At 40.4% G+C, this 27378-nt stretch overlaps 1 protein-coding gene and 3 long non-coding RNA genes across 4 annotated transcripts; all 4 read right to left on the minus strand.

Moving 5' to 3' along the window:
* Positions 1-3870: 3870 nt before the first annotated feature.
* On the minus strand, positions 3871-4587 carry LOC145651176 (CD59 glycoprotein-like). Its single transcript, XM_081696525.1, has 4 exons — positions 4540-4587; positions 4399-4451; positions 4177-4296; positions 3871-4025 (listed from the first exon to the last, which is right to left on the minus strand). The coding sequence occupies exons 2-4, from the start codon at positions 4445-4447 to the stop codon at positions 3928-3930; spliced, it is 267 nt and encodes an 88-aa protein (XP_081552651.1). The 5' UTR covers positions 4448-4451; positions 4540-4587; the 3' UTR covers positions 3871-3927.
* Positions 4588-9690: 5103 nt separating this feature from the next.
* LOC145651182 (uncharacterized) lies at positions 9691-10412 on the minus strand. Its single transcript, XR_014116960.1, has 4 exons — positions 10360-10412; positions 10219-10271; positions 9997-10116; positions 9691-9845 (listed from the first exon to the last, which is right to left on the minus strand). It is a non-coding gene; the product is annotated as an uncharacterized LOC145651182 (long non-coding RNA).
* A 5647-nt stretch (positions 10413-16059) lies between these two features.
* Positions 16060-16788, minus strand: LOC145651180 (uncharacterized). The gene is made up of 4 exons (XR_014116956.1): positions 16729-16788; positions 16588-16640; positions 16366-16485; positions 16060-16214 (listed from the first exon to the last, which is right to left on the minus strand). It is a non-coding gene; the product is annotated as an uncharacterized LOC145651180 (long non-coding RNA).
* A 5095-nt stretch (positions 16789-21883) lies between these two features.
* On the minus strand, positions 21884-22612 carry LOC118242157 (uncharacterized). Its single transcript, XR_004776600.2, has 4 exons — positions 22553-22612; positions 22412-22464; positions 22190-22309; positions 21884-22038 (listed from the first exon to the last, which is right to left on the minus strand). It is a non-coding gene; the product is annotated as an uncharacterized LOC118242157 (long non-coding RNA).
* Positions 22613-27378: the final 4766 nt, after the last annotated feature.

Raw genomic sequence — 27378 nt, forward strand, 5'->3', positions numbered from 1 at the left:
GGTCCTATCAGGTAACATGGAGAAGATCCACATTCAAACCATGTAGACTCTCCACTGGTGTTTCCACAGGGCTCAGTATTAGCCCCTTTTCTATTCTCTTTGTTTACTCCTTCTGTAGCTGATGCATTATCTTCTCATGGCCTCTCCTACCACTGCTATGCCGATGACACCCAATGATTTCTTTCTTTTCCACCCTCCAACATGCACGTCTCCAGATGTATCTGAATTAATATCTTATCATTGCATGAATAGTGCACTCAGAGTGATATTGTTCTATGGATTCATTGACTTTATGCATTCAGTCACTAGTTGGCTTTTCAATTTGTTTTTGGGGAGAGGCTCATCTTTTCAACCAAGTATTTCTGCTTGAACATCAAATTAAATATCACTGGAAAGCCAGCTTTCAATAGTCAGTGGCCAAAGAAGCCTCTTGATTCAGTCCATTTTTAATGTCCAGTTTTGCAGATTATTATTCACCCTTGTTTCTCATTTCACACTACATATATAAACCCCACAGGAGCCCACGTTCAGTGCTTCACATTGATGGTGTGAGACACTTTTTTGCTGATGCCTTCACTCATCTGTGTGATTCTAGCGCTTTTCTTCATTTGTTTTTTAAATTAAAAGTTATTTCCCTCACTTACAATTCACTCATGCTTCTCCAATGTCACATTTAATATATGGTAAGGCGAAGTTTTCAGAAGTTCTTAACATATTTTTGTTGTAATTAAATTAAATGTATCAGTTATATAGATTAACATTTTTACAAATATATTTTATTAACGCATTTGTTTTTAGTATAAAATGTGTTTGTAATTCGTTTAAAAATTTCAAAAATATCAATGTGTTTTCGTCCACCTTTGGTTAATAAAATTTAGAGCATGTAATGAACTTCTGAAGCTTAAGAAAACTAAAGAGAAAGCATAGATTTTCTCAATCTACGAAAGGATACGTCTTATACTGACCTCTTTTCCAATTCCAGCCAATATTTCTATTGGTTCAGAATAATGGCATTACCAAAGAGATGTCGGTGTGCCGTCCGGATGACGGTACAAATTCGACTGTATTGCTCTTCGGATTCTCTGTTTGTTTGCAGTAGTGTAATATCTTCAAATGTTTTTCAGCATGAGGGTGTGAATGTAGACATCAGTCTACTGTCTAACTACACAAGAAGGAAGAAAGATGAGAGAGAGGGGAGAGTGTTGCCACTTCATGACTTTTGGGCATACCTTCACAGAGGCACGTTGTGCACACGGCACGATGGCACAGAAAACAGTCACAGAGAAAAAACTACAGAAGCATTTAACACAATTCTTAGGTTTAAATATATTCAAGGTAATATAAAACAGGATAGGAAACAAACTGAAATGAAACAATCATATAAGATATAAATTCCTTCAACACCAAGCCCTAATTTACTAGTACCTTAGAGTACTATAGTTTACTTAAATGCTAACTAATGCAACCTGTGTCTCCACCAAAGGCACAGAACAGACATATTTGAATTAAATTAAATAATAATTCACTTCAGCTACAGTGTTCCTTCTTCAGATGCTGTATAGAACTTCTGTAAAAGTGGGCTTGTTATTGAAGATGTCTGATTTACGTTTATGGCATTTAGCTGATGTTTTTATCTAAGAAACCTTACAATTCTGAATGAACACAACTTGAATAAGTGAAAATTAAAGGGCCTATTTAGGGGCCCAACAGTGACAACGGTCATACTTGAACTGCCAACCTTCTAATTACTAGTCAAGTACTGTAACCACTGAGCTACCAATGCCCCCTTGTGATGGCTAATGAAATACATAACAAATGAACTTAACTGAATTGGTTTATTTTACAAATATAGTTTTTTGACATACCCCATATCAAATTAGCATTCACTGCTTGATGACACCAGAAAGTCAGGTTCCAATTTGTTGCAAGACAGTGGACAAACCCCCTCTGAATGTTTAACAATGGCATATCATCTGTTGGGTTCTGTCACTGATGGAATTCGGAAGCATTTTCACCTTAACACACAGATAAGTATCAAATCAAATGCTGATGTCTCTGAAGTGAGTTTTTGGTCCACTGCATGTAGCATTTGCAGTAGTTTGATGAGCCATCTTAAGGTGTTTTTCACTAAGCCTCTTTCCGAGTACAGTGGTTCAGGAGACGAACAGCTTGTATATGGTCTAATTGCATCTGTGCTCAAAAATCCCATCATGAATATACAGTCTTCAGATCCTTCATTAATGCGTTTAGAGACAAACATATCCTGTTCCACCATATCATCCAGAAGATCCTTCTCAAGAGCCAGTTTTTCAGACTGGAGGTTGTTTCACTTTCTGGAACTTCTATTCAGTCACCTGAATTGAAGGATTCAGGTCTTCAGAGACATTGGACAAGAATAAAAGTAGATGGAACTAACATTAGTGACAGGGTTTCAACGACCACCTTAGTAGAGTGCATGATGGCTACGCTGGATATAGAGGGCCCAGGCCATATAAACTCTACTGAGAATTTATTTGCAGCAGCAAAGAGACTGGGTGACCTTTTCTCAAAGGGAGCCACTCACAGGTTCACCTGTGAATTTGGAAAAATGGTAACTCTTGTACTGGACCACAGAATGACCCACTTGAGAAGCAGCTCACATTCTGGTCTCGTGACAAGTATAGAACAGGTCAATCTGAAAGGACACAGAATCTCTGTACTCCCCTTATGTTTTATGTTATTAATATATCCCTTCCCTGCTTAAGCTTTCCTAAATAGCACAACAAACATGACTGTGGTTGCTGTACTTTCTAGTGTTATTGTATTATACATCCAGTGTCCCATGAAATGCATATACAGAAACGATCTGTGTGGGTGTACTAGTTCATGTTCCCAACTCCTCGCTTAGACCAGAGCCTACAGGTGGGCCCATAACCCACCTTTTCTGCAAACTTTATCGTACATGAAAGTTTGACTGCATCACCCTTAAGTAAAATGTCAGTGTAACCCTTTCTCTTTCTTTCGGAGGCCCTGCATTGTGTTAGATGGAATAAAGGCCACCAGGGAACGCAGAATTGTGCTGCAACAGCTGGTGGCGCTGTTGCTATTGGTCAACTTCTCTCTCTGGCTTGCGACAGTTAACGGTTGCTTCCAGAAATAAATCAGGAATCAAAACAGCTCCATTTCTTAGTGTCGCTGATCAAAGTTACAGGCAGTATTATCCCCTTCATGTACCAATTTACTTGCACTAGACAGCGCACATCAAACTAAAATTCACCAAAAAAGGGACAAATTCCAACCATTATACAAATTTTCCCCAAATTACAAAAACAGCCCTTTTGAGGGAGTGAATCCAGTACATGAACGCAGCCGATACCTCAAAACCCATAGGCAGCTTAGCTAGTTAAATTAGCAACTTGGTTAAGGGATCACAACAACAGACAAAAGAATTATTTCCCACCAAACAAATGACATATCTAATCTGTGCAAGACATTGCTGGATGTTAATGTTGTCTAATAATTCATGCGAATCCTTCACAACGTCAAAGTCAGCACGACTCTCCTTCAGAAAATAAAACTAAATGAAACCACAGAAGCAATGTGCGAAACAAATCATGCGCCACCCAGTGGCTCCAACTGGGAACACTACCAAAACCCAGTCTCAAATAAGCACCTTTATTTTACTACCATGTATTGTTGCCCCTTGCCTACATGTAGTCGACCATGAAGGAGTTTCCTGTTACAATGAGCTTTGGCAAGCCAAATCCGTTTGTTCACAAACTTTGCTTTGTAGCAATCACAAAATACAGGTTTCTCAGTAGGAGCTAACCAGTTCCTAATGGACATTCTCATTTTGAATAATGAAAGCAGATCAAAGGCAATAGTCAGACATTGGAATCATGAGTAGATCTTTATTTTTCCCTGAATGTTACTTCCAAGCATGAGTCACTAATTGCAGAGGTCTGTCTGACAGCATACAACATTGACCAGAGGAAGGCCCTGAAGCAGAAGGCAGTCAGACATTTTGATGCATTTCTTGTAGACAACTATGGAGACAAAACCAGACAAAGAACAGTGTCACAGCACAGCACCCTCCTCCTCATGTCTGTGTGGTGTGGGTGCCAACACTAGGCTCAATATGTTCCAGATTTGACAAACTTGGTTAAGTAATTCAATGAGAAGCTGGATGAGACTTACGTATGTTGGCCAGATTAAAAGTGACACAGGTATCTTTAGCAGATCCACATGTTTCAATGGTGTCTGGACATTTGCCACCAGGGATCAAGGGTACACAGTTGTTACATTGTAGGGCAGAACCTGCAAGTCAGGTAATGGGGAGCAATAAGGAGCAATCAATGTTGTATACAATACTAATCATGTGAAACAGGTATTCCCTAAAAGCTGAATTGGACCACTCACCACCCATCACCAGCAGGGCAAGAGCCAGCACCACAAACATGGTCCTCATTATTCTGCAGCACAACAATAAAATCAGTAAGAAGAAAACTCTCCTGCTTTCTTTTAGGGCAAGCCTGTAAAAGAAAACACATACATCTTTACCTGGAATGATATGTAGTCAGGAAGCAATGTAGACTTTGCCCTTCAAGTTTTAACAACGCACCTGTTCACACTGCCTCTAAGTCCTCTTTAATACAATCTTCCTGTCAGGGGACGGCCCCCTCCTCCTACACTCTTCCCTGTGTTTTTTGATCACCACGCCCCTACATTGTTAATTGGTCGTGTCACACCTGCCGTTCGTTATTGTCCTTGTTAGTGTGAGTGTGCCTGTTTGCTTGGTATTCCTGATTTTCACACAGACCACCACAACATCGGTCATTGCAGTCGACCCCCTCCACCTCTCAGACCATCACTTTGTGTTCTCTCTCTCTTCTCTTTCCATCCATACCTCCCCAACTTGTTCCTCCTCCTTCTGTCGCAATCTGCACTCCATCACTCCCTCTTCCCTTATTTCTACTATTTTTTTCATCCTTCCTCACCATGACTCTCTCTCTCTCTCTCTGGATACAGTTCAAATACTGTCATTTCTACACTCTCCTCATCAATGAATCTTCTGTGACTTCTCTCTTCTCGACCTGCAAGATCTTCCCCACCTGCCCCCTGGCTAACAGAAACACTCCGATGCCACAGGAGAGCGCTAAGGACTGTAGAGGGGCGGTGGAGGAAAAGTCCTAAAATCAGACCTCATCTTATACCAGTCTCTTCTTTCCAAGTTCTCACTAGAAGTAACATCTGCAAAGTCATCCTAGTACAGACAAAAATTTGAACCATCAGCATCTGATCCACGCAAGCTTTTCACTATTTTTCTTCTTTCCTTATACCTCCCGCACCTCCTCCTTCCTCATCTCTTAATCCTGAGGATTTCATCAGATTCTTTGAGGAGAAGGTTGCAGCAATCCGCCGGTCCTTTTCCTCTGTTCCTGAGCAGTCTTCATTCCCCTACATCCAGTGCTCTGACTTCTTTTTCTCCTCTCTCCTCAGTCCAAATTCATCAACTCCTGACTTTCAGAAATCCGACTCCATGTTCTCTGGATCCCGTTCCCTCCCTTATGTTCCAGACAATCTCAAGAGATTTGCTTCCTTTCATCTCTTTCATCATCAACAACTCTTCGCAATCAGTCTGGCTACGAACCGGCACATTTAACAGAAACTGCCTTCATAGCATTGAGGTAGAAACTTCATGCTGCTAAAGCAGTCAAACTGTAATATGTCTTGATTTTTCTGGACCTTTCGGAGGCCTTTGACACACATTCTCCTCTCTGTTCTCTCCAGCCTTGGTGTGACTGGCTCTGCATGGAAATGGTTTCAGTCCTATCTGGAGGGACGGTCCTATCAGGTAACATGGAGAAGATCCACATTCAAACCATGTAGACTCTCCACTGGTGTTTCCACAGGGCTCAGTATTAGCCCCTTTTCTATTCTCTTTGTTTACTCCTTCTGTAGCTGATGCATTATCTTCTCATGGCCTCTCCTACCACTGCTATGCCGATGACACCCAATGATTTCTTTCTTTTCCACCCTCCAACATGCACGTCTCCAGATGTATCTGAATTAATATCTTATCATTGCATGAATAGTGCACTCAGAGTGATATTGTTCTATGGATTCATTGACTTTATGCATTCAGTCACTAGTTGGCTTTTCAATTTGTTTTTGGGGAGAGGCTCATCTTTTCAACCAAGTATTTCTGCTTGAACATCAAATTAAATATCACTGGAAAGCCAGCTTTCAATAGTCAGTGGCCAAAGAAGCCTCTTGATTCAGTCCATTTTTAATGTCCAGTTTTGCAGATTATTATTCACCCTTGTTTCTCATTTCACACTACATATATAAACCCCACAGGAGCCCACGTTCAGTGCTTCACATTGATGGTGTGAGACACTTTTTTGCTGATGCCTTCACTCTGCTGTGTGATTCTAGCGCTTTTCTTCATTTGTTTTTTAAATTAAAAGTTATTTCCCTCTTACAATTCACTCATGCTTCTCCAATGTCACATTTAATATATGGTAAGGCAAAGTTTTCAGAAGTTCTTAACATATTTTTGTTGTAATTAAATTAAATGTATCAGTTATATAGATTAACATTTTTACAAATATATTTTATTAACGCATTTGTTTTTAGTATAAAATGTGTTTGTAATTCGTTTAAAAATTTCAAAAATATCAATGTGTTTTCGTCCACCTTTGGTTAATAAAATTTAGAGCATGTAATGAACTTCTGAAGCTTAAGAAAACTAAAGAGAAAGCATAGATTTTCTCAATCTACGAAAGGATACGTCTTATACTGACCTCTTTTCCAATTCCAGCCAATATTTCTATTGGTTCAGAATAATGGCATTACCAAAGAGATGTCGGTGTGCCGTCCGGATGACGGTACAAATTCGACTGTATTGCTCTTCGGATTCTCTGTTTGTTTGCAGTAGTGTAATATCTTCAAATGTTTTTCAGCATGAGGGTGTGAATGTAGACATCAGTCTACTGTCAAACTACACAAGAAGGAAGAAAGATGAGAGAGAGGGGAGAGTGTTGCCACTTCATGACTTTTTGGCATACCTTCACAGAGGCACGTTGTGCACACGGCACGATGGCACAGAAAACAGTCACAGAGAAAAAACTACAGAAGCATTTAACACAATTCTTAGGTTTAAATATATTCAAGGTAATATAAAACAGGATAGGAAACAAACTGAAATGAAACAATCATATAAGATATAAATTCCTTCAACACCAAGCCCTAATTTACTAGTACCTTAGAGTACTATAGTTTACTTAAATGCTAACTAATGCAACCTGTGTCTCCACCAAAGGCACAGAACAGACATATTTGAATTAAATTAAATAATAATTCACTTCAGCTACAGTGTTCCTTCTTCAGATGCTGTATAGAACTTCTGTAAAAGTGGGCTTGTTATTGAAGATGTCTGATTTACGTTTATGGCATTTAGCTGATGTTTTTATCTAAGAAACCTTACAATTCTGAATGAACACAACTTGAATAAGTGAAAATTAAAGGGCCTATTTAGGGGCCCAACAGTGACAACGGTCATACTTGAACTGCCAACCTTCTAATTACTAGTCAAGTACTGTAACCACTGAGCTACCAATGCCCCCTTGTGATGGCTAATGAAATACATAACAAATGAACTTAACTGAATTGGTTTATTTTACAAATATAGTTTTTTGACATACCCCATATCAAATTAGCATTCACTGCTTGATGACACCAGAAAGTCAGGTTCCAATTTGTTGCAAGACAGTGGACAAACCCCCTCTGAATGTTTAACAATGGCATATCATCTGTTGGGTTCTGTCACTGATGGAATTCGGAAGCATTTTCACCTTAACACACAGATAAGTATCAAATCAAATGCTGATGTCTCTGAAGTGAGTTTTTGGTCCACTGCATGTAGCATTTGCAGTAGTTTGATGAGCCATCTTAAGGTGTTTTTCACTAAGCCTCTTTCCGAGTACAGTGGTTCAGGAGACGAACAGCTTGTATATGGTCTAATTGCATCTGTGCTCAAAAATCCCATCATGAATATACAGTCTTCAGATCCTTCATTAATGCGTTTAGAGACAAACATATCCTGTTCCACCATATCATCCAGAAGATCCTTCTCAAGAGCCAGTTTTTCAGACTGGAGGTTGTTTCACTTTCTGGAACTTCTATTCAGTCACCTGAATTGAAGGATTCAGGTCTTCAGAGACATTGGACAAGAATAAAAGTAGATGGAACTAACATTAGTGACAGGGTTTCAACGACCACCTTAGTAGAGTGCATGATGGCTACGCTGGATATAGAGGGCCCAGGCCATATAAACTCTACTGAGAATTTATTTGCAGCAGCAAAGAGACTGGGTGACCTTTTCTCAAAGGGAGCCACTCACAGGTTCACCTGTGAATTTGGAAAAATGGTAACTCTTGTACTGGACCACAGAATGACCCACTTGAGAAGCAGCTCACATTCTGGTCTCGTGACAAGTATAGAACAGGTCAATCTGAAAGGACACAGAATCTCTGTACTCCCCTTATGTTTTATGTTATTAATATATCCCTTCCCTGCTTAAGCTTTCCTAAATAGCACAACAAACATGACTGTGGTTGCTGTACTTTCTAGTGTTATTGTATTATACATCCAGTGTCCCATGAAATGCATATACAGAAACGATCTGTGTGGGTGTACTAGTTCATGTTCCCAACTCCTCGCTTAGACCAGAGCCTACAGGTGGGCCCATAACCCACCTTTTCTGCAAACTTTATCGTACATGAAAGTTTGACTGCATCACCCTTAAGTAAAATGTCAGTGTAACCCTTTCTCTTTCTTTCGGAGGCCCTGCATTGTGTTAGATGGAATAAAGGCCACCAGGGAACGCAGAATTGTGCTGCAACAGCTGGTGGCGCTGTTGCTATTGGTCAACTTCTCTCTCTGGCTTGCGACAGTTAACGGTTGCTTCCAGAAATAAATCAGGAATCAAAACAGCTCCATTTCTTAGTGTCGCTGATCAAAGTTACAGGCAGTATTATCCCCTTCATGTACCAATTTACTTGCACTAGACAGCGCACATCAAACTAAAATTCACCAAAAAAGGGACAAATTCCAACCATTATACAAATTTTCCCCAAATTACAAAAACAGCCCTTTTGAGGGAGTGAATCCAGTACATGAACGCAGCCGATACCTCAAAACCCATAGGCAGCTTAGCTAGTTAAATTAGCAACTTGGTTAAGGGATCACAACAACAGACAAAAGAATTATTTCCCACCAAACAAATGACATATCTAATCTGTGCAAGACATTGCTGGATGTTAATGTTGTCTAATAATTCATGCGAATCCTTCACAACGTCAAAGTCAGCACGACTCTCCTTCAGAAAATAAAACTAAATGAAACCACAGAAGCAATGTGCGAAACAAATCATGCGCCACCCAGTGGCTCCAACTGGGAACACTACCAAAACCCAGTCTCAAATAAGCACCTTTATTTTACTACCATGTATTGTTGCCCCTTGCCTACATGTAGTCGACCATGAAGGAGTTTCCTGTTACAATGAGCTTTGGCAAGCCAAATCCGTTTGTTCACAAACTTTGCTTTGTAGCAATCACAAAATACAGGTTTCTCAGTAGGAGCTAACCAGTTCCTAATGGACATTCTCATTTTGAATAATGAAAGCAGATCAAAGGCAATAGTCAGACATTGGAATCATGAGTAGATCTTTATTTTTCCCTGAATGTTACTTCCAAGCATGAGTCACTAATTGCAGAGGTCTGTCTGACAGCATACAACATTGACCAGAGGAAGGCCCTGAAGCAGAAGGCAGTCAGACATTTTGATGCATTTCTTGTAGACAACTATGGAGACAAAACCAGACAAAGAACAGTGTCACAGCACAGCACCCTCCTCCTCATGTCTGTGTGGTGTGGGTGCCAACACTAGGCTCAATATGTTCCAGATTTGACAAACTTGGTTAAGTAATTCAATGAGAAGCTGGATGAGACTTACGTATGTTGGCCAGATTAAAAGTGACACAGGTATCTTTAGCAGATCCACATGTTTCAATGGTGTCTGGACATTTGCCACCAGGGATCAAGGGTACACAGTGGTTACATTGTAGGGCAGAACCTGCAAGTCAGGTAATGGGGAGCAATAAGGAGCAATCAATGTTGTATACAATACTAATCATGTGAAACAGGTATTCCCTAAAAGCTGAATTGGACCACTCACCACCCATCACCAGCAGGGCAAGAGCCAGCACCACAAACATGGTCCTCATTATTCTGCAGCACAACAATAAAATCAGTAAGAAGAAAACTCTCCTGCTTTCTTTTAGGGCAAGCCTGTAAAAAAAACCACATACATCTTTACCTGGAACGTTATGTAGTCAGGAAGCAATGTAGACTTTGCCCTTCAAGTTTTAACAACGCACCTGTTCACACTGCCTCTAAGTCCTCTTTAAAACAGTCTTCCTGTCATGGGACGGCCCCCTCCTCCTACACTCCTCCCTGTGTTTTTTGATCACCACGCCCCTACATTGTTAATTGGTCGTGTCACACCTGCCGTTCGTTATTGTCCTTGTTAGTGTGTGTGTGCCTGTTTGCTTTTTATTCTATTATTTTTATTCTTTGTTACATCCCTGTGTTTAACACACTTCAAAGTGTTTCCTGTGTTTGTGCCACTCAATTGTGTTGAATAGTTTATTGTGTTTTGTCAGCTAGTTTTGTATCATTCTTTGTGTGGGGCAGTGGTAGCTTAGTGGTTCAGGTATTTGACTAGTAATCAGAAGGTTGCCAATGTTGGGCCCCTGAGCAAAGCCCTTAACCTCAATTGCTCAAAGCTGTACTCAGACATAAATGTTAGTTGCTTTGGAAACATTTGTCAGCGAGATGACCAAATAATTAAACCAGCAGTCTGTCATATGCAATGTGGAACAAGGCAAACTCTTGAACCATATCAAGTGAATAACGGAAACCATTATAACTAAATTAAAAACAAAGTTTTTGATTATTAAAAGCATAATTCAGAGTACAAAGTAGGTGAAAATTACACAAAGTCCATCAGACAGTCTACATTCCTTATGCATCTTTCCACTGTTGATGTCATTTGACATCACCCTCAACCAGTGTCCTCCGACTCACAGAGCAGGCAATGTTCCGGACCTGATTTTCACACAGACCACCACAACATCGGTCATTGCAGTCGACCCCCTCCACCTCTCAGACCATCACTTTGTGTTCTCTCTCTCTTCTCTTTCCATCCATACCTCCCCAACTTGTTCCTCCTCCTTCTGTCGCAATCTGCACTCCATCACTCCCTCTTCCCTTATTTCTACTATTTTTTTCATCCTTCCTCACCATGACTCTCTCTCTCTCTCTCTGGATACAGTTCAAATACTGTCATTTCTACACTCTCCTCATCAATGAATCTTCTGTGACTTCTCTCTTCTCGACCTGCAAGATCTTCCCCACCTGCCCCCTGGCTAACAGAAACACTCCGATGCCACAGGAGAGCGCTAAGGACTGTAGAGGGGCGGTGGAGGAAAAGTCCTAAAATCAGACCTCATCTTATACCAGTCTCTTCTTTCCAAGTTCTCACTAGAAGTAACATCTGCAAAGTCATCCTAGTACAGACAAAAATTTGAACCATCAGCATCTGATCCACGCAAGCTTTTCACTATTTTTCTTCTTTCCTTATACCTCCCGCACCTCCTCCTTCCTCATCTCTTAATCCTGAGGATTTCATCAGATTCTTTGAGGAGAAGGTTGCAGCAATCCGCCGGTCCTTTTCCTCTGTTCCTGAGCAGTCTTCATTCCCCTACATCCAGTGCTCTGACTTCTTTTTCTCCTCTCTCCTCAGTCCAAATTCATCAACTCCTGACTTTCAGAAATCCGACTCCATGTTCTCTGGATCCCGTTCCCTCCCTTATGTTCCAGACAATCTCAAGCGATTTGCTTCCTTTCATCTCTTTCATCATCAACAACTCTTCGCAATCAGTCTGGCTACGAACCGGCACATTTAACAGAAACTGCCTTCATAGCATTGAGGTAGAAACTTCATGCTGCTAAAGCAGTCAAACTGTAATATGTCTTGATTTTTCTGGACCTTTCGGAGGCCTTTGACACACATTCTCCTCTCTGTTCTCTCCAGCCTTGGTGTGACTGGCTCTGCATGGAAATGGTTTCAGTCCTATCTGGAGGGACGGTCCTATCAGGTAACATGGAGAAGATCCACATTCAAACCATGTAGACTCTCCACTGGTGTTTCCACAGGGCTCAGTATTAGCCCCTTTTCTATTCTCTTTGTTTACTCCTTCTGTAGCTGATGCATTATCTTCTCATGGCCTCTCCTACCACTGCTATGCCGATGACACCCAATGATTTCTTTCTTTTCCACCCTCCAACATGCACGTCTCCAGATGTATCTGAATTAATATCTTATCATTGCATGAATAGTGCACTCAGAGTGATATTGTTCTATGGATTCATTGACTTTATGCATTCAGTCACTAGTTGGCTTTTCAATTTGTTTTTGGGGAGAGGCTCATCTTTTCAACCAAGTATTTCTGCTTGAACATCAAATTAAATATCACTGGAAAGCCAGCTTTCAATAGTCAGTGGCCAAAGAAGCCTCTTGATTCAGTCCATTTTTAATGTCCAGTTTTGCAGATTATTATTCACCCTTGTTTCTCATTTCACACTACATATATAAACCCCACAGGAGCCCACGTTCAGTGCTTCACATTGATGGTGTGAGACACTTTTTTGCTGATGCCTTCACTCTGCTGTGTGATTCTAGCGCTTTTCTTCATTTTTTTTTTAAATTAAAAGTTATTTCCCTCTTACAATTCACTCATGCTTCTCCAATGTCACATTTAATATATGGTAAGGGGAAGTTTTCAGAAGTTCTTAACATATTTTTGTTGTAATTAAATTAAATGTATCAGTTATATAGATTAACATTTTTACAAATATATTTTATTAACGCATTTGTTTTTAGTATAAAATGTGTTTGTAATTCGTTTAAAAATTTCAAAAATATCAATGTGTTTTCGTCCACCTTTGGTTAATAAAATTTAGAGCATGTAATGAACTTCTGAAGCTTAAGAAAACTAAAGAGAAAGCATAGATTTTCTCAATCTACGAAAGGATACGTCTTATACTGACCTCTTTTCCAATTCCAGCCAATATTTCTATTGGTTCAGAATAATGGCATTACCAAAGAGATGTCGGTGTGCCGTCCGGATGACGGTACAAATTCGACTGTATTGCTCTTCGGATTCTCTGTTTGTTTGCAGTAGTGTAATATCTTCAAATGTTTTTCAGCATGAGGGTGTGAATGTAGACATCAGTCTACTGTCTAACTACACAAGAAGGAAGAAAGATGAGAGAGAGGGGAGAGTGTTGCCACTTCATGACTTTTGGGCATACCTTCACAGAGGCACGTTGTGCACACGGCACGATGGCACAGAAAACAGTCACAGAGAAAAAACTACAGAAGCATTTAACACAATTCTTAGGTTTAAATATATTCAAGGTAATATAAAACAGGATAGGAAACAAACTGAAATGAAACAATCATATAAGATATAAATTCCGTCAACACCAAGCCCTAATTTACTAGTACCTTAGAGTACTATAGTTTACTTAAATGCTAACTAATGCAACCTGTGTCTCCACCAAAGGCACAGAACAGACATATTTGAATTAAATTAAATAATAATTCACTTCAGCTACAGTGTTCCTTCTTCAGATGCTGTATAGAACTTCTGTAAAAGTGGGCTTGTTATTGAAGATGTCTGATTTACGTTTATGGCATTTAGCTGATGTTTTTATCTAAGAAACCTTACAATTCTGAATGAACACAACTTGAATAAGTGAAAATTAAAGGGCCTATTTAGGGGCCCAACAGTGACAACGGTCATACTTGAACTGCCAACCTTCTAATTACTAGTCAAGTACTGTAACCACTGAGCTACCAATGCCCCCTTGTGATGGCTAATGAAATACATAACAAATGAACTTAACTGAATTGGTTTATTTTACAAATATAGTTTTTTGACATACCCCATATCAAATTAGCATTCACTGCTTGATGACACCAGAAAGTCAGGTTCCAATTTGTTGCAAGACAGTGGACAAACCCCCTCTGAATGTTTAACAATGGCATATCATCTGTTGGGTTCTGTCACTGATGGAATTCGGAAGCATTTTCACCTTAACACACAGATAAGTATCAAATCAAATGCTGATGTCTCTGAAGTGAGTTTTTGGTCCACTGCATGTAGCATTTGCAGTAGTTTGATGAGCCATCTTAAGGTGTTTTTCACTAAGCCTCTTTCCGAGTACAGTGGTTCAGGAGACGAACAGCTTGTATATGGTCTAATTGCATCTGTGCTCAAAAATCCCATCATGAATATACAGTCTTCAGATCCTTCATTAATGCGTTTAGAGACAAACATATCCTGTTCCACCATATCATCCAGAAGATCCTTCTCAAGAGCCAGTTTTTCAGACTGGAGGTTGTTTCACTTTCTGGAACTTCTATTCAGTCACCTGAATTGAAGGATTCAGGTCTTCAGAGACATTGGACAAGAATAAAAGTAGATGGAACTAACATTAGTGACAGGGTTTCAACGACCACCTTAGTAGAGTGCATGATGGCTACGCTGGATATAGAGGGCCCAGGCCATATAAACTCTACTGAGAATTTATTTGCAGCAGCAAAGAGACTGGGTGACCTTTTCTCAAAGGGAGCCACTCACAGGTTCACCTGTGAATTTGGAAAAATGGTAACTCTTGTACTGGACCACAGAATGACCCACTTGAGAAGCAGCTCACATTCTGGTCTCGTGACAAGTATAGAACAGGTCAATCTGAAAGGACACAGAATCTCTGTACTCCCCTTATGTTTTATGTTATTAATATATCCCTTCCCTGCTTAAGCTTTCCTAAATAGCACAACAAACATGACTGTGGTTGCTGTACTTTCTAGTGTTATTGTATTATACATCCAGTGTCCCATGAAATGCATATACAGAAACGATCTGTGTGGGTGTACTAGTTCATGTTCCCAACTCCTCGCTTAGACCAGAGCCTACAGGTGGGCCCATAACCCACCTTTTCTGCAAACTTTATCGTACATGAAAGTTTGACTGCATCACCCTTAAGTAAAATGTCAGTGTAACCCTTTCTCTTTCTTTCGGAGGCCCTGCATTGTGTTAGATGGAATAAAGGCCACCAGGGAACGCAGAATTGTGCTGCAACAGCTGGTGGCGCTGTTGCTATTGGTCAACTTCTCTCTCTGGCTTGCGACAGTTAACGGTTGCTTCCAGAAATAAATCAGGAATCAAAACAGCTCCATTTCTTAGTGTCGCTGATCAAAGTTACAGGCAGTATTATCCCCTTCATGTACCAATTTACTTGCACTAGACAGCGCACATCAAACTAAAATTCACCAAAAAAGGGACAAATTCCAACCATTATACAAATTTTCCCCAAATTACAAAAACAGCCCTTTTGAGGGAGTGAATCCAGTACATGAACGCAGCCGATACCTCAAAACCCATAGGCAGCTTAGCTAGTTAAATTAGCAACTTGGTTAAGGGATCACAACAACAGACAAAAGAATTATTTCCCACCAAACAAATGACATATCTAATCTGTGCAAGACATTGCTGGATGTTAATGTTGTCTAATAATTCATGCGAATCCTTCACAACGTCAAAGTCAGCACGACTCTCCTTCAGAAAATAAAACTAAATGAAACCACAGAAGCAATGTGCGAAACAAATCATGCGCCACCCAGTGGCTCCAACTGGGAACACTACCAAAACCCAGTCTCAAATAAGCACCTTTATTTTACTACCATGTATTGTTGCCCCTTGCCTACATGTAGTCGACCATGAAGGAGTTTCCTGTTACAATGAGCTTTGGCAAGCCAAATCCGTTTGTTCACAAACTTTGCTTTGTAGCAATCACAAAATACAGGTTTCTCAGTAGGAGCTAACCAGTTCCTAATGGACATTCTCATTTTGAATAATGAAAGCAGATCAAAGGCAATAGTCAGACATTGGAATCATGAGTAGATCTTTATTTTTCCCTGAATGTTACTTCCAAGCATGAGTCACTAATTGCAGAGGTCTGTCTGACAGCATACAACATTGACCAGAGGAAGGCCCTGAAGCAGAAGGCAGTCAGACATTTTGATGCATTTCTTGTAGACAACTATGGAGACAAAACCAGACAAAGAACAGTGTCACAGCACAGCACCCTCCTCCTCATGTCTGTGTGGTGTGGGTGCCAACACTAGGCTCAATATGTTCCAGATTTGACAAACTTGGTTAAGTAATTCAATGAGAAGCTGGATGAGACTTACGTATGTTGGCCAGATTAAAAGTGACACAGGTATCTTTAGCAGATCCACATGTTTCAATGGTGTCTGGACATTTGCCACCAGGGATCAAGGGTACACAGTGGTTACATTGTAGGGCAGAACCTGCAAGTCAGGTAATGGGGAGCAATAAGGAGCAATCAATGTTGTATACAATACTAATCATGTGAAACAGGTATTCCCTAAAAGCTGAATTGGACCACTCACCACCCATCACCAGCAGGGCAAGAGCCAGCACCACAAACATGGTCCTCATTATTCTGCAGCACAACAATAAAATCAGTAAGAAGAAAACTCTCCTGCTTTCTTTTAGGGCAAGCCTGTAAAAGAAAACACATACATCTTTACCTGGAATGTTATGTAGTCAGGAAGCAATGTAGACTTTGCCCTTCAAGTTTTAACAACGCACCTGTTCACACTGCCTCTAAGTCCTCTTTAAAACAGTCTTCCTGTCATGGGACGGCCCCCTCCTCCTACACTCCTCCCTGTGTTTTTTGATCACCACGCCCCTACATTGTTAATTGGTCGTGTCACACCTGCCGTTCGTTATTGTCCTTGTTAGTGTGAGTGTGCCTGTTTGCTTGGTATTCCTGATTTTCACACAGACCACCACAACATCGGTCATTGCAGTCGACCCCCTCCACCTCTCAGACCATCACTTTGTGTTCTCTCTCTCTTCTCTTTCCAGCCATACCTCCCCAACTTGTTCCTCCTCCTTCTGTCGCAATCTGCACTCCATCACTCCCTCTTCCCTTATTTCTACTATTTTTTTCATCCTTCCTCACCATGACTCTCTCTCTCTCTCTCTCTGGATACAGTTCAAATACTGTCATTTCTACACTCTCCTCATCAATGAATCTTCTGTGACTTCTCTCTTCTCGACCTGCAAGATCTTCCCCACCTGCCCCCTGGCTAACAGAAACACTCCGATGCCACAGGAGAGCGCTAAGGACTGTAGAGGGGCGGTGGAGGAAAAGTCCTAAAATCAGACCTCATCTTATACCAGTCTCTTCTTTCCAAGTTCTCACTAGAAGTAACATCTGCAAAGTCATCCTAGTACAGACAAAAATTTGAACCATCAGCATCTGATCCACGCAAGCTTTTCACTATTTTTCTTCTTTCCTTATACCTCCCGCACCTCCTCCTTCCTCATCTCTTAATCCTGAGGATTTCATCAGATTCTTTGAGGAGAAGGTTGCAGCAATCCGCCGGTCCTTTTCCTCTGTTCCTGAGCAGTCTTCATTCCCCTACATCCAGTGCTCTGACTTCTTTTTCTCCTCTCTCCTCAGTCCAAATTCATCAACTCCTGACTTTCAGAAATCCGACTCCATGTTCTCTGGATCCCGTTCCCTCCCTTATGTTCCAGACAATCTCAAGAGATTTGCTTCCTTTCATCTCTTTCATCATCAACAACTCTTCGCAATCAGTCTGGCTACGAACCGGCACATTTAACAGAAACTGCCTTCATAGCATTGAGGTAGAAACTTCATGCTGCTAAAGCAGTCAAACTGTAATATGTCTTGATTTTTCTGGACCTTTCGGAGGCCTTTGACACACATTCTCCTCTCTGTTCTCTCCAGCCTTGGTGTGACTGGCTCTGCATGGAAATGGTTTCAGTCCTATCTGGAGGGACGGTCCTATCAGGTAACATGGAGAAGATCCACATTCAAACCATGTAGACTCTCCACTGGTGTTTCCACAGGGCTCAGTATTAGCCCCTTTTCTATTCTCTTTGTTTACTCCTTCTGTAGCTGATGCATTATCTTCTCATGGCCTCTCCTACCACTGCTATGCCGATGACACCCAATGATTTCTTTCTTTTCCACCCTCCAACATGCACGTCTCCAGATGTATCTGAATTAATATCTTATCATTGCATGAATAGTGCACTCAGAGTGATATTGTTCTATGGATTCATTGACTTTATGCATTCAGTCACTAGTTGGCTTTTCAATTTGTTTTTGGGGAGAGGCTCATCTTTTCAACCAAGTATTTCTGCTTGAACATCAAATTAAATATCACTGGAAAGCCAGCTTTCAATAGTCAGTGGCCAAAGAAGCCTTTTGATTCAGTCCATTTTTAATGTCCAGTTTTGCAGATTATTATTCACCCTTGTTTCTCATTTCACACTACATATATAAACCCCACAGGAGCCCACGTTCAGTGCTTCACATTGATGGTGTGAGACACTTTTTTGCTGATGCCTTCACTCATCTGTGTGATTCTAGCGCTTTTCTTCATTTGTTTTTTAAATTAAAAGTTATTTCCCTCACTTACAATTCACTCATGCTTCTCCAATGTCACATTTAATATATGGTAAGGCGAAGTTTTCAGAAGTTCTTAACATATTTTTGTTGTAATTAAATTAAATGTATCAGTTATATAGATTAACATTTTTACAAATATATTTTATTAACGCATTTGTTTTTAGTATAAAATGTGTTTGTAATTCGTTTAAAAATTTCAAAAATATCAATGTGTTTTCGTCCACCTTTGGTTAATAAAATTTAGAGCATGTAATGAACTTCTGAAGCTTAAGAAAACTAAAGAGAAAGCATAGATTTTCTCAATCTACGAAAGGATACGTCTTATACTGACCTCTTTTCCAATTCCAGCCAATATTTCTATTGGTTCAGAATAATGGCATTACCAAAGAGATGTCGGTGTGCCGTCCGGATGACGGTACAAATTCGACTGTATTGCTCTTCGGATTCTCTGTTTGTTTGCAGTAGTGTAATATCTTCAAATGTTTTTCAGCATGAGGGTGTGAATGTAGACATCAGTCTACTGTCTAACTACACAAGAAGGAAGAAAGATGAGAGAGAGGGGAGAGTGTTGCCACTTCATGACTTTTGGGCATACCTTCACAGAGGCACGTTGTGCACACGGCACGATGGCACAGAAAACAGTCACAGAGAAAAAACTACAGAAGCATTTAACACAATTCTTAGGTTTAAATATATTCAAGGTAATATAAAACAGGATAGGAAACAAACTGAAATGAAACAATCATATAAGATATAAATTCCTTCAACACCAAGCCCTAATTTACTAGTACCTTAGAGTACTATAGTTTACTTAAATGCTAACTAATGCAACCTGTGTCTCCACCAAAGGCACAGAACAGACATATTTGAATTAAATTAAATAATAATTCACTTCAGCTACAGTGTTCCTTCTTCAGATGCTGTATAGAACTTCTGTAAAAGTGGGCTTGTTATTGAAGATGTCTGATTTACGTTTATGGCATTTAGCTGATGTTTTTATCTAAGAAACCTTACAATTCTGAATGAACACAACTTGAATAAGTGAAAATTAAAGGGCCTATTTAGGGGCCCAACAGTGACAACGGTCATACTTGAACTGCCAACCTTCTAATTACTAGTCAAGTACTGTAACCACTGAGCTACCTATGCCCCCTTGTGATGGCTAATGAAATACATAACAAATGAACTTAACTGAATTGGTTTATTTTACAAATATAGTTTTTTGACATACCCCATATCAAATTAGCATTCACTGCTTGATGACACCAGAAAGTCAGGTTCCAATTTGTTGCAAGACAGTGGACAAACCCCCTCTGAATGTTTAACAATGGCATATCATCTGTTGGGTTCTGTCACTGATGGAATTCGGAAGCATTTTCACCTTAACACACAGATAAGTATCAAATCAAATGCTGATGTCTCTGAAGTGAGTTTTTGGTCCACTGCATGTAGCATTTGCAGTAGTTTGATGAGCCATCTTAAGGTGTTTTTCACTAAGCCTCTTTCCGAGTACAGTGGTTCAGGAGACGAACAGCTTGTATATGGTCTAATTGCATCTGTGCTCAAAAATCCCATCATGAATATACAGTCTTCAGATCCTTCATTAATGCGTTTAGAGACAAACATATCCTGTTCCACCATATCATCCAGAAGATCCTTCTCAAGAGCCAGTTTTTCAGACTGGAGGTTGTTTCACTTTCTGGAACTTCTATTCAGTCACCTGAATTGAAGGATTCAGGTCTTCAGAGACATTGGACAAGAATAAAAGTAGATGGAACTAACATTAGTGACAGGGTTTCAACGACCACCTTAGTAGAGTGCATGATGGCTACGCTGGATATAGAGGGCCCAGGCCATATAAACTCTACTGAGAATTTATTTGCAGCAGCAAAGAGACTGGGTGACCTTTTCTCAAAGGGAGCCACTCACAGGTTCACCTGTGAATTTGGAAAAATGGTAACTCTTGTACTGGACCACAGAATGACCCACTTGAGAAGCAGCTCACATTCTGGTCTCGTGACAAGTATAGAACAGGTCAATCTGAAAGGACACAGAATCTCTGTACTCCCCTTATGTTTTATGTTATTAATATATCCCTTCCCTGCTTAAGCTTTCCTAAATAGCACAACAAACATGACTGTGGTTGCTGTACTTTCTAGTGTTATTGTATTATACATCCAGTGTCCCATGAAATGCATATACAGAAACGATCTGTGTGGGTGTACTAGTTCATGTTCCCAACTCCTCGCTTAGACCAGAGCCTACAGGTGGGCCCATAACCCACCTTTTCTGCAAACTTTATCGTACATGAAAGTTTGACTGCATCACCCTTAAGTAAAATGTCAGTGTAACCCTTTCTCTTTCTTTCGGAGGCCCTGCATTGTGTTAGATGGAATAAAGGCCACCAGGGAACGCAGAATTGTGCTGCAACAGCTGGTGGCGCTGTTGCTATTGGTCAACTTCTCTCTCTGGCTTGCGACAGTTAACGGTTGCTTCCAGAAATAAATCAGGAATCAAAACAGCTCCATTTCTTAGTGTCGCTGATCAAAGTTACAGGCAGTATTATCCCCTTCATGTACCAATTTACTTGCACTAGACAGCGCACATCAAACTAAAATTCACCAAAAAAGGGACAAATTCCAACCATTATACAAATTTTCCCCAAATTACAAAAACAGCCCTTTTGAGGGAGTGAATCCAGTACATGAACGCAGCCGATACCTCAAAACCCATAGGCAGCTTAGCTAGTTAAATTAGCAACTTGGTTAAGGGATCACAACAACAGACAAAAGAATTATTTCCCACCAAACAAATGACATATCTAATCTGTGCAAGACATTGCTGGATGTTAATGTTGTCTAATAATTCATGCGAATCCTTCACAACGTCAAAGTCAGCACGACTCTCCTTCAGAAAATAAAACTAAATGAAACCACAGAAGCAATGTGCGAAACAAATCATGCGCCACCCAGTGGCTCCAACTGGGAACACTACCAAAACCCAGTCTCAAATAAGCACCTTTATTTTACTACCATGTATTGTTGCCCCTTGCCTACATGTAGTCGACCATGAAGGAGTTTCCTGTTACAATGAGCTTTGGCAAGCCAAATCCGTTTGTTCACAAACTTTGCTTTGTAGCAATCACAAAATACAGGTTTCTCAGTAGGAGCTAACCAGTTCCTAATGGACATTCTCATTTTGAATAATGAAAGCAGATCAAAGGCAATAGTCAGACATTGGAATCATGAGTAGATCTTTATTTTTCCCTGAATGTTACTTCCAAGCATGAGTCACTAATTGCAGAGGTCTGTCTGACAGCATACAACATTGACCAGAGGAAGGCCCTGAAGCAGAAGGCAGTCAGACATTTTGATGCATTTCTTGTAGACAACTATGGAGACAAAACCAGACAAAGAACAGTGTCACAGCACAGCACCCTCCTCCTCATGTCTGTGTGGTGTGGGTGCCAACACTAGGCTCAATATGTTCCAGATTTGACAAACTTGGTTAAGTAATTCAATGAGAAGCTGGATGAGACTTACGTATGTTGGCCAGATTAAAAGTGACACAGGTATCTTTAGCAGATCCACATGTTTCAATGGTGTCTGGACATTTGCCACCAGGGATCAAGGGTACACAGTGGTTACATTGTAGGGCAGAACCTGCAAGTCAGGTAATGGGGAGCAATAAGGAGCAATCAATGTTGTATACAATACTAATCATGTGAAACAGGTATTCCCTAAAAGCTGAATTGGACCACTCACCACCCATCACCAGCAGGGCAAGAGCCAGCACCACAAACATGGTCCTCATTATTCTGCAGCACAACAATAAAATCAGTAAGAAGAAAACTCTCCTGCTTTCTTTTAGGGCAAGCCTGTAAAAGAAAACACATACATCTTTACCTGGAATGTTATGTAGTCAGGAAGCAATGTAGACTTTGCCCTTCAAGTTTTAACAACGCACCTGTTCACACTGCCTCTAAGTCCTCTTTAAAACAGTCTTCCTGTCATGGGACGGCCCCCTCCTCCTACACTCCTCCCTGTGTTTTTTGATCACCACGCCCCTACATTGTTAATTGGTCGTGTCACACCTGCCGTTCGTTATTGTCCTTGTTAGTGTGAGTGTGCCTGTTTGCTTGGTATTCCTGATTTTCACACAGACCACCACAACATCGGTCATTGCAGTCGACCCCCTCCACCTCTCAGACCATCACTTTGTGTTCTCTCTCTCTTCTCTTTCCAGCCATACCTCCCCAACTTGTTCCTCCTCCTTCTGTCGCAATCTGCACTCCATCACTCCCTCTTCCCTTATTTCTACTATTTTTTTCATCCTTCCTCACCATGACTCTCTCTCTCTCTCTCTCTGGATACAGTTCAAATACTGTCATTTCTACACTCTCCTCATCAATGAATCTTCTGTGACTTCTCTCTTCTCGACCTGCAAGATCTTCCCCACCTGCCCCCTGGCTAACAGAAACACTCCGATGCCACAGGAGAGCGCTAAGGACTGTAGAGGGGCGGTGGAGGAAAAGTCCTAAAATCAGACCTCATCTTATACCAGTCTCTTCTTTCCAAGTTCTCACTAGAAGTAACATCTGCAAAGTCATCCTAGTACAGACAAAAATTTGAACCATCAGCATCTGATCCACGCAAGCTTTTCACTATTTTTCTTCTTTCCTTATACCTCCCGCACCTCCTCCTTCCTCATCTCTTAATCCTGAGGATTTCATCAGATTCTTTGAGGAGAAGGTTGCAGCAATCCGCCGGTCCTTTTCCTCTGTTCCTGAGCAGTCTTCATTCCCCTACATCCAGTGCTCTGACTTCTTTTTCTCCTCTCTCCTCAGTCCAAATTCATCAACTCCTGACTTTCAGAAATCCGACTCCATGTTCTCTGGATCCCGTTCCCTCCCTTATGTTCCAGACAATCTCAAGAGATTTGCTTCCTTTCATCTCTTTCATCATCAACAACTCTTCGCAATCAGTCTGGCTACGAACCGGCACATTTAACAGAAACTGCCTTCATAGCATTGAGGTAGAAACTTCATGCTGCTAAAGCAGTCAAACTGTAATATGTCTTGATTTTTCTGGACCTTTCGGAGGCCTTTGACACACATTCTCCTCTCTGTTCTCTCCAGCCTTGGTGTGACTGGCTCTGCATGGAAATGGTTTCAGTCCTATCTGGAGGGACGGTCCTATCAGGTAACATGGAGAAGATCCACATTCAAACCATGTAGACTCTCCACTGGTGTTTCCACAGGGCTCAGTATTAGCCCCTTTTCTATTCTCTTTGTTTACTCCTTCTGTAGCTGATGCATTATCTTCTCATGGCCTCTCCTACCACTGCTATGCCGATGACACCCAATGATTTCTTTCTTTTCCACCCTCCAACATGCACGTCTCCAGATGTATCTGAATTAATATCTTATCATTGCATGAATAGTGCACTCAGAGTGATATTGTTCTATGGATTCATTGACTTTATGCATTCAGTCACTAGTTGGCTTTTCAATTTGTTTTTGGGGAGAGGCTCATCTTTTCAACCAAGTATTTCTGCTTGAACATCAAATTAAATATCACTGGAAAGCCAGCTTTCAATAGTCAGTGGCCAAAGAAGCCTCTTGATTCAGTCCATTTTTAATGTCCAGTTTTGCAGATTATTATTCACCCTTGTTTCTCATTTCACACTACATATATAAACCCCACAGGAGCCCACGTTCAGTGCTTCACATTGATGGTGTGAGACACTTTTTTGCTGATGCCTTCACTCTGCTGTGTGATTCTAGCGCTTTTCTTCATTTGTTTTTTAAATTAAAAGTTATTTCCCTCACTTACAATTCACTCATGCTTCTCCAATGTCACATTTAATATATGGTAAGGCGAAGTTTTCAGAAGTTCTTAACATATTTTTGTTGTAATTAAATTAAATGTATCAGTTATATAGATTAACATTTTTACAAATATATTTTATTAACGCATTTGTTTTTAGTATAAAATGTGTTTGTAATTCGTTTAAAAATTTCAAAAATATCAATGTGTTTTCATCCACCTTTGGTTAATAAAATTTAGAGCATGTAATGAACTTCTGAAGCTTAAGAAAACTAAAGAGAAAGCATAGATTTTCTCAATCTACGAAAGGATACGTCTTATACTGACCTCTTTTCCAATTCCAGCCAATATTTCTATTGGTTCAGAATAATGGCATTACCAAAGAGATGTCGGTGTGCCGTCCGGATGACGGTACAAATTCGACTGTATTGCTCTTCGGATTCTCTGTTTGTTTGCAGTAGTGTAATATCTTCAAATGTTTTTCAGCATGAGGGTGTGAATGTAGACATCAGTCTACTGTCTAACTACACAAGAAGGAAGAAAGATGAGAGAGAGGGGAGAGTGTTGCCACTTCATGACTTTTGGGCATACCTTCACAGAGGCACGTTGTGCACACGGCACGATGGCACAGAAAACAGTCACAGAGAAAAAACTACAGAAGCATTTAACACAATTCTTAGGTTTAAATATATTCAAGGTAATATAAAACAGGATAGGAAACAAACTGAAATGAAACAATCATATAAGATATAAATTCCTTCAACACCAAGCCCTAATTTACTAGTACCTTAGAGTACTATAGTTTACTTAAATGCTAACTAATGCAACCTGTGTCTCCACCAAAGGCACAGAACAGACATATTTGAATTAAATTAAATAATAATTCACTTCAGCTACAGTGTTCCTTCTTCAGATGCTGTATAGAACTTCTGTAAAAGTGGGCTTGTTATTGAAGATGTCTGATTTACGTTTATGGCATTTAGCTGATGTTTTTATCTAAGAAACCTTACAATTCTGAATGAACACAACTTGAATAAGTGAAAATTAAAGGGCCTATTTAGGGGCCCAACAGTGACAACGGTCATACTTGAACTGCCAACCTTCTAATTACTAGTCAAGTACTGTAACCACTGAGCTACCAATGCCCCCTTGTGATGGCTAATGAAATACATAACAAATGAACTTAACTGAATTGGTTTATTTTACAAATATAGTTTTTTGACATACCCCATATCAAATTAGCATTCACTGCTTGATGACACCAGAAAGTCAGGTTCCAATTTGTTGCAAGACAGTGGACAAACCCCCTCTGAATGTTTAACAATGGCATATCATCTGTTGGGTTCTGTCACTGATGGAATTCGGAAGCATTTTCACCTTAACACACAGATAAGTATCAAATCAAATGCTGATGTCTCTGAAGTGAGTTTTTGGTCCACTGCATGTAGCATTTGCAGTAGTTTGATGAGCCATCTTAAGGTGTTTTTCACTAAGCCTCTTTCCGAGTACAGTGGTTCAGGAGACGAACAGCTTGTATATGGTCTAATTGCATCTGTGCTCAAAAATCCCATCATGAATATACAGTCTTCAGATCCTTCATTAATGCGTTTAGAGACAAACATATCCTGTTCCACCATATCATCCAGAAGATCCTTCTCAAGAGCCAGTTTTTCAGACTGGAGGTTGTTTCACTTTCTGGAACTTCTATTCAGTCACCTGAATTGAAGGATTCAGGTCTTCAGAGACATTGGACAAGAATAAAAGTAGATGGAACTAACATTAGTGACAGGGTTTCAACGACCACCTTAGTAGAGTGCATGATGGCTACGCTGGATATAGAGGGCCCAGGCCATATAAACTCTACTGAGAATTTATTTGCAGCAGCAAAGAGACTGGGTGACCTTTTCTCAAAGGGAGCCACTCACAGGTTCACCTGTGAATTTGGAAAAATGGTAACTCTTGTACTGGACCACAGAATGACCCACTTGAGAAGCAGCTCACATTCTGGTCTCGTGACAAGTATAGAACAGGTCAATCTGAAAGGACACAGAATCTCTGTACTCCCCTTATGTTTTATGTTATTAATATATCCCTTCCCTGCTTAAGCTTTCCTAAATAGCACAACAAACATGACTGTGGTTGCTGTACTTTCTAGTGTTATTGTATTATACATCCAGTGTCCCATGAAATGCATATACAGAAACGATCTGTGTGGGTGTACTAGTTCATGTTCCCAACTCCTCGCTTAGACCAGAGCCTACAGGTGGGCCCATAACCCACCTTTTCTGCAAACTTTATCGTACATGAAAGTTTGACTGCATCACCCTTAAGTAAAATGTCAGTGTAACCCTTTCTCTTTCTTTCGGAGGCCCTGCATTGTGTTAGATGGAATAAAGGCCACCAGGGAACGCAGAATTGTGCTGCAACAGCTGGTGGCGCTGTTGCTATTGGTCAACTTCTCTCTCTGGCTTGCGACAGTTAACGGTTGCTTCCAGAAATAAATCAGGAATCAAAACAGCTCCATTTCTTAGTGTCGCTGATCAAAGTTACAGGCAGTATTATCCCCTTCATGTACCAATTTACTTGCACTAGACAGCGCACATCAAACTAAAATTCACCAAAAAAGGGACAAATTCCAACCATTATACAAATTTTCCCCAAATTACAAAAACAGCCCTTTTGAGGGAGTGAATCCAGTACATGAACGCAGCCGATACCTCAAAACCCATAGGCAGCTTAGCTAGTTAAATTAGCAACTTGGTTAAGGGATCACAACAACAGACAAAAGAATTATTTCCCACCAAACAAATGACATATCTAATCTGTGCAAGACATTGCTGGATGTTAATGTTGTCTAATAATTCATGCGAATCCTTCACAACGTCAAAGTCAGCACGACTCTC

This window comes from Electrophorus electricus, chromosome 14, assembly GCF_041902795.1.
Source record: "Electrophorus electricus isolate QZ-2024a chromosome 14, ASM4190279v1, whole genome shotgun sequence".
Taxonomy (NCBI): Eukaryota; Metazoa; Chordata; class Actinopteri; order Gymnotiformes; family Gymnotidae; genus Electrophorus; species Electrophorus electricus.

Coding starts and splice junctions, on each gene's coding strand:
- LOC145651176 (XM_081696525.1), bottom strand. CDS start 4,447: ATGAGGACCATGTTTGTGGTGCTGGCTCTTGCCCTGCTGGTGATGGGT. Junction 4,297..4,398: donor TGCCCTGCTGGTGATGGGTG/GTGAGTGGTCCA, acceptor CCTGACTTGCAG/GTTCTGCCCTACAATGTAAC. Junction 4,026..4,176: donor TTTTAATCTGGCCAACATAC/GTAAGTCTCATC, acceptor TTGTCTCCATAG/TTGTCTACAAGAAATGCATC.